General features: G+C 53.4%; 1 protein-coding gene across 2 annotated transcripts; it reads left to right on the forward strand.

The window, feature by feature from the left end:
- The first annotated feature begins 804 nt into the window (after positions 1–804).
- Positions 805–7,481, forward strand: LOC122364225. Of its 2 annotated transcripts, none has more exons than XM_043334412.1 (5): positions 805–1,222; positions 4,239–4,395; positions 6,287–6,443; positions 6,742–6,802; positions 7,230–7,481. In XM_043334412.1, the coding sequence occupies exons 1-5, from the start codon at positions 1,163–1,165 to the stop codon at positions 7,473–7,475; spliced, it is 681 nt and encodes a 226-aa protein (XP_043190347.1). In that variant the 5' UTR covers positions 805–1,162; the 3' UTR covers positions 7,476–7,481. The 2 variants fall into 2 exon arrangements, with proteins under 2 accessions (XP_043190347.1, XP_043190348.1); XM_043334413.1 differs by lacking the exon at positions 805–1,222 and adding an exon at positions 2,690–2,737 and having other exon boundaries at positions 4,235–4,395.
- Positions 7,482–13,494: the final 6,013 nt, after the last annotated feature.

Consider the following 13,494-nt stretch of genomic DNA (forward strand, 5'->3'; position numbering starts at 1 on the left):
GGCAGCCCGCAGTACACGCTGAACGCCTGATGGGTAGGCAGCCCGCAATACACGCGCTGAGCGCCTGATGGGTAGGCAGCCCGCAGTACACGCTGAACGCCTGATGGGTAGGCAACCCGCAGTACACGCTGAGCGCCTGATGGGTAGGCAGCCCGCAGTACACGCTGAGCGCCTGATGGGTAGGCAGCCCGCAGTACACGCTGAACGCCTGATGGGTAGGCAGCCCGCAGTATACGCTGAGCGCCTGATGGGTAGGCAGCCCGCAGTACTCGCGCTGAACGCCTGATGGGTAGGCGGCCCGCAGTACACGCTGAGTGCCTGATGGGTAGGCAGCCCGCAGTACACGCTGAGCGCCTGATGGGTAGGCAGCCCGCAGTACACGCTGAGCGCCTGATGGGTAGGCAGCCCGCAGTACACGCTGAGCGCCTGATGGGTAGGCAACCCGCAAAGCTTCCCTGACCCGCAGTGCGAGTCGGGCGGTTCGTGGTCTCGTCGTTGGTTATGGCGCATCAGCATGGTCCCAGTTTTGGAGGTATGGCGAATTTCATTATTTTTGGCTTGAAGGTGATGATGACCGACGATATTGCTAACAATTTATGAATGAAATAGCTCGGTGAAAACAGTCCTGCAGCATAGGCTTTTAGCTACCTAATGCCCGAGCTGAACAGCAGAATAAATGAAATTTAAAAAGTGAATTATTCATTTTACGGCGACGGTAGACGTTGGAGTGAGTGGGTTTAGGTCTCCGTCAGAGCTGATCCGTTGACCGATTCCCCTGTCTGCACAGACTCGGCTCTGTCGGTACGTCTGGGCCGGGTGACGTCAGCCGTCACGGTTCGGTGACCAATATCCGGTGACCGGTGGCCGCGGTCGGTCGGAGCGCCGCCTGATCACCGCCCGGGCAATCAGCGCCGCCAAATCCCCGCGGCCGCGCCCCCGCCGCTGCCGCGTCTAATTACGATAAGACGCGAGCTCGGCCGACCTTCTCGTCCTCCGAGCGGGGCGGATCGGTGCCAGTAGACCGCGGCGCCGGTTAAATGGACGACATGTGTCGGCGGCGCGGCCTTCCGCGGAGCCCGGATGCGGGCGCCGCCGGACGGACATTGGGACGCGGCGGATCAGGGAAACGGAGCGCCCATCTGCACCGGGGATTACCCGAGCAATGAGGAACCAAACCAGGCAGTCTGGTCGTGTCGGCGTGCTCCACCGTTGTGTGCATTATGTAAGTCTTCCACGAGTATCATTACCGTAGGTATATCCCAGGAATGTCATTAGTCCATGTTTCACTTCGTAACATTCATGTTAGTTCAGTGTCTGCAGCCGCTATTTCACGCTTTGACAAGTAAAATGTCGACAGTTCATTGAACATTGTTTAAGTGAACCATTTCAGGAAGCATTTGCACGGCAGGACGCTAAGGTCCCAGGACTAATTTATGCGTGTCACGGACGGTTCTTGAAATATTATATAGGTACTCGGCAGCTTCAATCATTCAAGGGAACTTACTGGTCCCGGCAGATTATTGGTACCTACTTATATTGCTTTCCAGAGAGCGGTGTCCAAAGATCATTCAGAGATCTGCCAACTTTTGAAGCATTATTTCATCATGAACTGATAACTACTCGAGCTTTTACGACTCGCGACTAACGATGGCTTCATGCTTATGGCCAATGGCCATGGACCAGTGGTATACATATACGGTTAATGTATGTATTTATGCATGGAACATGAATGTCGCGCATCTTCGTGCCCAGCGGCCGATGCTCAAATCAATGTGCCGAAATATGACGCCGCCGGCCCGAATACCGGGTGCTGCGAGTCATATGCATGGCCCGGGGGGCCTCCAGTGCGCTGGCTATGCATACCGGCCCATGTCACCCGGCCACGTCCCACGCCCCACGTCCCACGTCCCACGTCTCACGTCCCACGTCCTCAGTGACGAGAGTCCGCCCCATGGATTACGTCAGAGCGCAGCCGAACCATACCGGATTGGCAGTCGGGCTGCTTCCTGGTTACACCGTAATCTGCATTCCAGTCGTGCTCGGCGACGGCTGAAGGGCGGCACAGAGCCTGACTTTCGGCTCAGCGGCTGATACCGTTGTGTGGATTGAGGACGGGAAGAGTCAGTTGAATTTGTCCACAGAGGCAGAGTATAAGACCAGTGGACCTGTGCAAACATTCATATGTGTACTAAGGTGCGTAACGTTCATAACGTTTGCCTTATCGACGGAAGTTGATGTCAGTCGAGGCCGGTGGCCGAGATCGGTGGTCTGCGCCGCCGTCCTACCCCAACCCGACTGCGGTTGTCGCGCGGCCCACAAAGTTCCGGTACACCGTCGTCTGAGCCTCTCCTTCAGCATTGGATCGATAGTGGCGAGTGAGCTCTCCTAACTCAACTACCGCCCCGCTGAGTGACTGCCGACCGGCGTATATACGCCGTACGGGCCGACTATCCACTCCGGCCCGGCCGACCAGCAAAACCACTCAAAGCCCGCGGCGTCCCCGGCAGGAGCCGCCCCCCCCCCCCTGCCTCCCCCGGCGGCAGGTGAGAGGGCCGGGATGCGCGCGTCGGAGCCGCCGCCGACGGCCGGGGGCCGGCCGGTGATCGCCAGCCTCGGCGCGCAGCACAACAGGTGGTGGCTGGGCCGCACAGAGGTGCCATGGGCTGACTGAGACCGACCTCTGAACGGACAGCGCAGGGACGACCGGCAGCGCGGGCACCGACGGCGGCCGAAACAGGTGCGGGAGCTGGGCCTGCAGAGCCGGCGAGCGGAGCTTATCGTGATGTGGTGGAGATAACTTTAAGTGCCTTTTAGGTAAGAGTTACCTTTACGAGGTTTTATTTTATGGTGACTTCTGATGCTCCGTGGGTTTGTGTTGAACGGGAACGTATCATGTGCTGATTTTCAGCTAAGACTATGACGGTATTCGTTAAACGGTAAAGGAATGAAGCTGGCATCTCTCGGCGTACACCAGTCATCGATGTACGAGTCACCTATGCACGAGTACCTATGTCTCGGAAATTTATAATGTTACGGTTGCCAGTGAAAAACGCACGCTACGATAAGGTGGGCACCGGTAGCCTATGTGCGCACTGTGCAGATACAAAGTGGGCGGTGTCACGAGTCATTTGTTGACCAATCACGTGCCAATTAGCGACGTCTGATGACGTCATTAACTGCGTGTCGTCTGCCCTAAGTGTCATCCGATAGGCCGGCTCATAACTGTCGGTATTCCCGGCACCGGACTAACTAGGTGGGCCCTGCGGTGGTGTGCATGTGTGTCTACGCATTTACGCGACGACGCATGACCTCGCATTACGTAAGTCAACATATAACCGTACTTTTTTCCACGGCGTATATCCTCTAAATATGTAAAGGCACGCGGTCATACGAAATCTAGCCTGTAGGAGTATGTAGATATAAGAGATAGAAAGAAAGGACAATAAACTAGAGCATTACAATCGTAACTACCTTAACTTGCTGACGGCATTCGTTTGTAGATAAATAAGGCAAAGAAAACATGAAAACATGATCGTAGTTTAAACGGTATTTTATGTTGCTTGGCGTACCTAAAGTAATAAAACGTTTAAAACAAGTAGGGATTTGTTTAATATGTGAATTGTGTCTTGTGATGCTCATAAAATCGGCTATTAGCATACACATACCCAGCAGCACACCTCACCTAGCTTTACTAGAAATAAACAGAATAACACCGTGAGTTACATCATCTATGGTTATAGCCACTTTAAGCGAACAGCGCGACGCTTAACCTGTTCTCGAGCTTATCGCCTCATCAAAGCCTCCGCCCCGTGCCAGTGTCTGCGACCCTGTCACTGTGAGGGGCTGGCCGTCTCGGGCTAGTGTCTGTGTCTGCGACCCTGTCACTGTGAGGGGCAGGCCGTCTCGGGCTAGTGCCTGACTCGCCGCTGTTACAGCACTGAAAACAATTTAACCCAAGGCCGGCGAGTAAAACGGTGTTTCGCGGGTACCCCTATCCGCAACCATTTTTAACCACCCTCCCAGGAGTACCTACAGTAAGGTCCCATTGCGGTGTAGTCGTCCCTGCTCTCAGCGGACATATTTGCTGACAGCGGTTATATCCGCTCAGAGCAAGTACGACTACACCGCCATGGGACCTAGCACTACTCCTGGGAGGGTGGTTAAAAATGGTTGCGGATAGGGGTACCCGTGAAACACCGATTTACTCGCCGGCCTTGGGTTAAATTGTTTTCAGTGAGGCCAGACTCCCAGCCGCCGTTACAGGAGGTCAGTCAGCAGACAGCAGAGGTCAGCGCGGTGTGAGCGGGCGGTGCCGACCGGCCGGCCGGCCCCGTCCCCGCCCGGGGGCGTCCATGAGCCTCCCTCTGCCGGCCTGCGACACCTGGACAATGCCAGGTACGGACCAGCGCCGCCCGGGATGTAACGAGCACTGCTGTCTAACGTGCTGTTCGCATAGAATCGGTAAATATTCCCGAGAAGGTGGCATTGTTTATGGTAGGTCGTTCTCGCACCTTTGGCGAGAAGCCAGAGGATGCCGAGTGCTGGCCCGCATAAATTGACGTGGGTGAAATCACTCGTTATACATTGGCTTCTTGTTGAGGGAGTTTTATGCATGCGTCTGCTTAAGTACAATTGCCCCCCAATTGTCGTGGAATGTAGCAGTTAACTGCTACATTTTTCCCTCGGCGTTACCCGGCCGTTACGCGGCTATCCACCACAGACTTACCTGCGTACTTAGGCTGTGCCGCACGCCGCCATGCTCTGCGGCGCAGCCTACCCTCTCAGCAGCGCTGAAACGAATCAGCTGCAGTGCTGTTTGATTTACCTACTTCTTACGGCGGGTTAGTTCAGTGACAGTGGCAGATGCGTGCAATTGACATTTCTTCTAGGGCTAACTCGAAGAGGTTAGTATCTGATTATTAACAATGTACCCTGCTAATTTAAATTGTCACTTATCCCACAAACGCCACGATATTGATGATCTGAGACTACAGAAACCTCAAACCACTCAAAAATAGTCCTCCATCTAAGAACTTAATACTTCAGACAGCGGATCCGGATCGGGACATCGGATATTGCAGCGGATCCTCTAGATAGGTAAGAGTGCATTTCAACCCGTCACAATAGGTACAGTGAGTCTGTCTGAATGCACAGCATTCCGGGTAAGTGCGCCACCCTCGCGTCAACACGTCTCCAAAAATCCACAAAATATGCCCGTCTTGGGACAGTCGTCTGCGGCCTGAATATTTCGGATGTACTCAGGTTAAGTGGCAGTCCATTAATCCGATTATAGAGATCACCGTGCCTATCTGATCATCCACTGCACAAATAGTACGGGAAGGTCCCAAATTTCCCCAGGGGCCAGGGTCGAATAACACCGATAGTGAACTGCACGGCTAAATTCATATTGCTCAGGTTCTTTCGTTGCGTTTTACCGTACCAATTGCTACGCATCTTTTAACTGCTCGCCTTACTGGGATATGTTTTTCCTACTTTATTCCCATTTCCGGTTCAATCGGTGCATGATTTCTTATATATTATCTCTCAAGTTTAATTACCTAAGTGATTTAGGAGATGGTAATATGACATTCCCTGTGTAAACTCTGTTACTGTTTTATTATCCCGTGTGGCCTTTGTGACCTTCCCCATGAGCCGCCCGTGAGTTCACCGTGTGTTCCCTGTGATGTGTCCTGTGTGACCGCTGTGATTTCCGCTGTACTGTGACCGTGAGTTAGCGGTGTGGACTCGCTCGGTCGCGCTGTTGACCGCGACGTATCACGGCACACCCCATCGATCGCCTTTCCGATGACCCGTGTCATGCGACATGATCTGCCGCCGGCCATCTGTCCCGGCCCGCCGCTCCCGACCGGCCCCGGCTGGCCCGGACAGAGTGGTGCCAGGGGTGGGACTGGCCCGGACCGAGTGATGGCTGGGGTGGGACTGGCCCCAGACCGGACAGAGTGTTGCCAGGGGTGGGACTGGCCCGGGCTGGCCCGGACAGAGTGATGGCTGGGCCGGGACTCATCGGAGAGTGGATACCTACTGAACGACGACAGATGATACCAGCTAGATATTAAATAGAGAACCATGTAGTTTCTGTCGCTTTCTTAATCGATTCATGCCATTCCGAAATTGGTTTGAGCGTAGAAGATTCTGATTAGTTCTCACTTATACGGTTATTTATGCAGATAATTTAGGAATTCAACACACTCGAAGAGATGTCCGTCACCACGATACGACCACGGTGGCTGAGGTCGCTGACCTGACCCGTGTCCCCGCCTTGCAGTGAACCTGACGGACGGGCCGGCGGGCGGTGACCCGTCGGCGGAGCGGTCAGAGGTCGCCCCACCGATCGCCGCCGGCCCCGTCCGGCCCGAGGAGATGGTCCTGGTGGCGTCCGCACTGGTCATCTGGGTGGCCGCCATCCTGCTCTGCGTGCACAGGTGAGACAGGAGTGGAGTCACCCTGCGTGCACAGGAGTCTCAAATGGAGATGCTCGGTTTGTACAGGTCAGTCTGTGCACAGGCCACAGGTGAGGAGGGAATGGAGAGACGCTCTGTGTTTGAAGGTCAGTCAGTGCAAAATGGAGTCTGAGATCGCAATAGAAGGAGACCATGCTGCGAACAGTGAATAAACGTCGAACTATATTGCATTCGCACAGGATATTCAGCAGTCCATTATGCACGTGTACTTAATGCTCTCCTGCCCGTTTCAAATCGGTGACAGATATTCATTTTACAGGTGGGGAAAGATAAGAATGCTGGAGCCATATCTTCCCGATTATAACGACCCAACGTCACAGGTTAGTGGATAGCCACATTACAGGCTGAATAGACGTGTTTAAGATAGGATAATCTTTAATTCGAGTTAAACGGTTACTTTGGGCTTGTAGCCGATCCAACGAAGAAGCGTAGCTTGATTCGCAGCTGGAAGTAATTACGACTTGGTGAAAAGCAACTTATGAAGACGTGTGACCGAAATGCTCCCCCTGCTCTGTGCCGTGTACCATTTGTTAGGTACTAATCCGGTCGTGACTGGTCGTGGAGCCCCTCTCCGTCGCCGTCTGACCCGTCCCCCGTCTCTCCGTGTGTCCGGGCAGAAGGGCGGTCTGCTCACTGCTCAGTGCGCAGTGGTCAGTGCTCAGTGCGCAGTGGTCAGTGCCCGTCCCCATCTGACAGGGTACGTCTGACCCGTCCCTGTCTCTCCGTGTGTCCCCGTCTCTCTGGCAGAAGGGCGGTCTGCTGATGGACGCCAGTCCGGCGCTGGCCTTCAGTCGCCTGCACTCGCCGCTGATCCCCATGGTGCACTGTCCGCACGGCCGCGGCAGCATGGCCTGCCAGCACTCGCAGTCCACGTCGCGGCTGCTCTCGCACGCGCGCGACGCCTGCGCGCTGGCGGCCGCGCGCAAAACCCGCTCGGCCGACAGTCTGGTGACGCACACCATACACGTGCACCCGCCCAACTCGCTGCTCTAGGGCTGAAAGGGGAACTCCTGTGGGGCGGCAGGGGAGCTCTAGTGGGGCGGCAGGGGAGCTCCAGTGGGGCGGCAGGGGAGCTCGTGGGGCTGAAGGGGAGCTCCAGTGGGGCGGCACGGGCACCGCGGCTAGTCGCTCCGGTAGGACGGCAAGGGGGCTCCTGGGAGCGACTGCATATAGTGTATCGTGTGCTTTATAGCGAAGACGGCGGATCGCCGGCCGTACTCGTATTTGGTCCGTCAACTCGGCGAACCATGGTGGTGCGGCGAGACGGGTGTAAAACCGTCACCAAAGACCGGATCGTGTATACTTTTGTAAAATGATGACCGCGCAGTGCAGTGACTATACGATAGCCAGCTTCGTCCTTAGTCGAGGGCCACTGGCCTTGTGTGGGTTGCAGAGAGGTGTCACTCGCATGTGGTATGTCTTCTGGAGGAGACTGTGTGCCAGCTCAGAGTGCGCCGCTGTCTAACGAGAGCGGCGTAACGTATACTCGTATGCATGGTCGATGTGGGACATGTGCGCAGTGAGATCGCTTCGACGCAGAAAATGACGCAGAAAAGTACGACGGATTTGACATATTTTGTGAGTCGTTTGTATTGTATATTGCATAGTTGGGTACCTACCTAGTACCTATATTGGCTATCCATTGGAATGCTAATTAAAAATATGGAAGCTTAATACCCGAATACCTATAGTTATATTAACATGAGATATAAGTTGCACGAAAATTAGGTCGAACTAACATGTAATAAATAAATGCATAATGATAATTAAGCGTAACGCTTTCAGCTCTGGTAATTGATTGATCTGCAGAAATATCGGGAAGTAGGCATGTAATTGGTATAGGTCAACAATTGAAACAAACGGTATTTTCTTCCATGCGATCCCATCCCGAAAGTATATCGGTGTTTGTCCTATTAACATTTTATCAGTGGTTTCCGCATGCGATAGGATGAGCGATAAACGATAAACGATAATTATCGCTGTTTAGTAAATCGGTTATCGTTATCGTTTTTCGCTAATTTTTCAAAATTATCGCTCATCCACTTATCGCAAGTTACAAAAATTATGAACGATAAACGATAAAATGTAAAACGGGATTAAAAAATGGAAGACGATCGACAGTGTATGCCGCCCGACAGTATGTGTGCGCGGTGTGCGCACTGCGCAGCCTGTTGTCATCTGCTAAGTGTATAGATCTGCAAAAAAAAACTTTTTAAGTACACTTATTTAAGCTGTATTTCTTATCGCTTTTGTTATCGCTTTTGAAAAACAATTATCGTTATCGTTGTATCGTTTATCGTTTCGTTATCGCTGTTAAAAAACAATTATAGTTATCGTTTTATCGTGTTATCGCTACCGCCGTTATTTTCTTATCGTTTATCGTTTATCGTTATCGCAAACCTTTCTTATCGTTTTATCGTTATCGCAGGTCCGAAAATAAGTTATCGCGGAAAGCACTGCATTTTATACGGCTCCCTTATCTTATCGGATACGAATGACATTACCTGTCTTGGTGGTATTCAGGGGAAAAAATATAAGTACGATTTATTCTGAAAAATTATGCGTATTGGTTACAACAAACATATCGACTTAACACTTAATAAATCAAAAGAAAGTAATTGTTCATTAGTACTTAGTTGGTAGGTAACCAGCCGAGAGCCGTACCAGACGCTTTTTTCTTCTTTGGCTGCAACCTTCCTTTGAACTAGTCTTGCTTTGAACGTCACCTAAACACGATGGCGGCTCGGCTCTCAAAACAAACCGGCTCGTTGTTTTGAAACCGTCAAATCTCATCTGTCCCCGAGCACTCAGTTGGTGAGCGTTATTGCTCTCCAGGGTGGTGTGTCGGCGTCATGGCTCGCTGGGGACCTCCCCTCCCCTGCTGTCCGATGGGACCTCCCTCCCCTCCCGGCTGCTGTCGGGCAGTGACCTTCATCGGCCTCCCGAGCTGTTAGCTGCAGGGCCTTTTGTTTGTTTGGTTGGGTTAGGCCCTTTCGGTCCATTTAGACCATTTCAGAGCCGGAAGGATGATAGGAACTAGGGGGAGACATTGGTCTGGGCAGGCACCCTAGTGAGTCACCGGGGCTGAGCCTGGTCCCGAAGGACAGGCCGACCAGCGACCAGCCCCAAAGTACTCACTGCACCCGGCTACGGGGTGCGCTCCCTCGGGAGCAGCGGTGCCGCTCCAAGGGAGCAGCCCGCATGAGAATTGCCTGTCCAGCCCGGAGGGGGTTGCGGCTCCTGAGGATAGAAGCACGGAACGGGTGCAGGGCCTCCCCCTCCGCGAACCAGGTAGGATCGGAGGCGGGCTCCGATACTAGGATGAGCGAGGGAGAGAGGGGACGGAGAAAGAGCGAGGGAGGGAGAGGGATGGAAAGAGAATAGGAGAGAAAGAGAGCAACATGTTTTCTTCATAATCCTAATGTGCACCTGCACAGTAAATGCTATCTAATTGTGCTCAATTGAAGTCCATTTACACTAAAAGGGCTGTACCGTTTATAATTAGGTACCTATATTCACCGGTGCATGTATGTATCGGTGAATATATGTAGGCAGCATGTATGTGTGATGTGCGCCCCGCCGTCCCGTCGGTCGATGGCGGAGACTGTATTTTTAGCGGCTGCCTCTGATGTTGTGTCGCAGCAGTTGTTGGATCTGCAGCCGCCGCCGTCTGCCGTCCGGTGCATTATAACTCACACGAAAGACGGCGAGGGACACTGGGCACTGGGCAGTGAGCTTGGACAGCCGGACTGTGCAACTCTTGCCGACTGATGACAAACATACGACAGTTTTTTTTCTAAATATCCCATTTATGACTTCTTGGCGCCACAACAGCTGTGGTCGCTTAAAGGTCTCAGCGGATATAACGCCCTGCATTATTAGCGCTACATGTTTCATGTAGCCAAGGCCCAAGCTAAATTTAGGTTTCGCCGAACATAAACCTAAATGAGCTCAATCGCAATCCACATCAAGATAGATGATAAAACGAAGCTATTTTCTGATTTCTCGGTATATGTAGTCTGAGCAGCCGGAGCGCGCGCAGTCCGCTCCGCCGTGTCCGTGTCCGGCGGCGCGGCGCCGAGTCCGACCCCGCGCCGGCAGCGCTGCCTGCACCCACACCCATCCGCCGCCGACCCCGCGCCGGCAGCGCTGCCTGCACCCACACCCATCCGGCGCCGGGACTCCGCCGGTGCACCGGTGATTGCGTTATTACGGCGCGGACCCTTTCACACGGCATCCGCCCGGCCTCCGCTCGACCTCACACCGCGCCGGAGGAGGGACGGGACGGGACGGGACGGCTAGGGGTGGGACAGCTGGGAGTGGGACGTGACGGGACGGCTAGGGATGGGACAGCTGAGAGTGGGACAGCTGAGAGTGGGACGGGACGGTCTGGGGTGGGACAGCTGGGAGTGGGACGGGACGGAATTGCTGGGAGTGGGACAGCTGAGAGTGGGACGGGACGGGACGGTTGGGAGTGGGACAGCTGAGAGTGGGACGGGACGGGACGGCTGGGAGTGGGACAGCTGAGAGTGGGACGGGACGGCTAGGGGTGGTGGGACAGCTGAGAGTGGGACGGGACGGGACGGTTGGGAGTGGGACAGCTGAGAGTGCGGAAGGGCCGAGAGGACGGGATGGGAGCGGGACGGGTGTCTTTAGAGTGGGGAGGGACGGCTTACATAGGCTGGGACAGTTCACCTAGACGACTGAGTGTCCGGCCGGCGGCCGGTCTATATCAGACGCGACCCTTCCAGCGCCGCTGGTATGCACAATTCGTCCCACTGACCGCCCCCGCGCGGCTCCCGCGACCGGACACGTGCTCTCTGTCCCGAGTCCCGTCTGTGTGCCGGCAAACGGCGACCACCGTCCATCTGTCAGACGGACTGACGATCGGTCAGACCGACTGATGATCGGTCAGACGGACTGATCACCGGCTGACGGCAGCCGGACGCACGCACGGACCGGTACGTGACGGATCACAGGTGGGGGCGGACGGTACGGAGAACAGCTCGGGGAGAACGGAGGGAGGGGAGGAGACGGAGGGAGAATTGGGAAGGTAGATCATGTCAAACTTCTGGGATTGGACATAGTTCTGTATAGATGCCTACCGACTCGACCATTTAATGTAAGTAGGTAAATACGCATGTAAAAAAAAAACTTTGTATTCATGGCAATTGAACGTCAGGTCTCGGTCAAATTGATTAAAATGTTTTGCAATGACTGACGTGCAGAAGCCTTGTCAGTGCAGTGTTGCCGACGTCAGCAAAGTCGACATACACAACGGAGAGCAGCTGCGGGCTTTCTGGCGCGGCCGGCACTCAGCGCCCGGCTCCGGTCAGCCCGTCTCCGGTCAGACGGCAGAGTGAGCGCCGCACACGAGACGGCCGCCCCTTTTGTCCTCGGCTGCCCGGCCGCTTTGAGTTAGCGCCACCAGGCATGAACAGAGAAGGTCGCAGGGTCAACGGAAGGTCACCAGGTCGGAGCTGATCACCGGCGGCGCAGACGACTTCCGAAACATGCTGCCGTGGCTCGCAAAGCGGAATGACGATGATGGGGTTGGTCTCCTGGGAGAAATAAGTTCTGAGTTCTGAATTCTTTTCAGAGATGCTCTTTTGAAAGTAAGAGACCAGGTGATTAGGCTGGACCTTTTAAGGCATTTTTCGGTCCTTGGACATTTCTCCCTTAACCGTCCTCAGACGACGGAAGAGATACGTTGGTCATTTATCCGGTGTTTTTATCGCTCTTTGTGGCTTCTACGCGCTGATTTTGTGATAATGAAACATTTTGATCTTCAGACAATTTCGCTAACTAAAAAATTGACCGGCTGCGGCAATTTGCCACGTTTTTCTTCTTCTTCCTTTCATCGCCATTCGCTTATTTCGCCACGCGATTTAGCGGGTCAATCCTCAATATCATATCAATATTTTCAACGTGTTATTCCTACGATGAAGTAAAAGGTGTAGGTAAAATGAAGGAATATGGTAGCGCTTAGTAAGTCAAATAATACGCTGCCTAGTCAAACAACGGCGCATTGTTGCAAAGAGGCGGGGTTTCGGTTTTTTGCATGGTGCGCTTGGTGTGGATTTTTGGTTTTTATGGGCCTGTTCCAGCGCCTCCAGAAACCTCCAGAAACCTCCAGAAAGCTCTAGAATCCTCCAGAGAGCGTTCCAGCGCCTCCAGAAAGCTCCAGAAAGCTCTTGCCAAAGCTCCAGAAACCTCCAGTAGCCTCCAGAGAGTTGAGAGGTCCAAATTTCTCTGGAGGCTCTGGTCTACAATTATGGCGCACATGTGACAATCACGAATGTAAACAAAGGACATTTGACTGATTATTTTACAACTTGAATGTAAAGAAAATTACATTGCTATAATTTTATTTATCTTTTTAACTAAAATCGAAAACAAATTTTGCGTTTCAAGAGAGAACAATCGTCATTCTCTTGGTATCTATGACGCCAATCTCCAGAAATCTCCAGATTGCGTTCCAGCGCCTCCAGTAAAACCTCTGGTAGAGCCTCCAGTCAAGAATTTCTTCTGGAGGCGCTGGAACAGGCCCTATGTAATTTTTGTCAATTCTGTTGATTGAATTTTGATACTGAAGGTGGGAAATCGTTTGTGAAATCATGCTCATAATGAATTAAGCGTTGATGTCATTTTTTGAATTTTATTGCTTTGGGAATAAGGATGTAGCTTTGATAGGTACCTACCCAACAGTTCAAGTTGCAGTGTAGTGATAATTCAAATTCGAATTGATTTTCAGCCAGTAAATAGGAGGGCTGTTCACGGACCCTGTGTGCGGTCGGACCGCACACAGCCTCCAAGCTCCGCCCACTGCGTCCCTACGTCAGCCTTGCGTCACCGCACACAGCGACCGCTGTGGCCGGTCGGGACTGGCCACAGCGGACCGTCCACCGCACGCAGCCGTGACGTCAGAGCCGCCTACCCATCCCCTACCCCCACGCCTGCTGGACGTACCGCACACACCGCACGCAGCAGTGTGCGGTGCCCGTGAACACCC

This window comes from Amphibalanus amphitrite, unplaced genomic scaffold (genome assembly GCF_019059575.1).
Source record: "Amphibalanus amphitrite isolate SeventyFive unplaced genomic scaffold, NRLGWU_Aamphi_draft 000662F_arrow, whole genome shotgun sequence".
Taxonomy (NCBI): domain Eukaryota; kingdom Metazoa; phylum Arthropoda; class Thecostraca; order Balanomorpha; family Balanidae; genus Amphibalanus; species Amphibalanus amphitrite.

Excerpts from the sequence above, each read along its gene's own strand:
- LOC122364225 (XM_043334412.1), top strand. The coding sequence starts at position 1,163 with ATGAGGAACCAAACCAGGCAGTCTGGTCGTGTCGGCGTGCTCCACCGT. Across the intron at positions 4,396-6,286 it reads CGACACCTGGACAATGCCAG|TGAACCTGACGGACGGGCCG; the intron begins GTACGGACCAGC and ends CCCGCCTTGCAG. Across the intron at positions 6,444-6,741 it reads ATCCTGCTCTGCGTGCACAG|GTGGGGAAAGATAAGAATGC; the intron begins GTGAGACAGGAG and ends TTCATTTTACAG.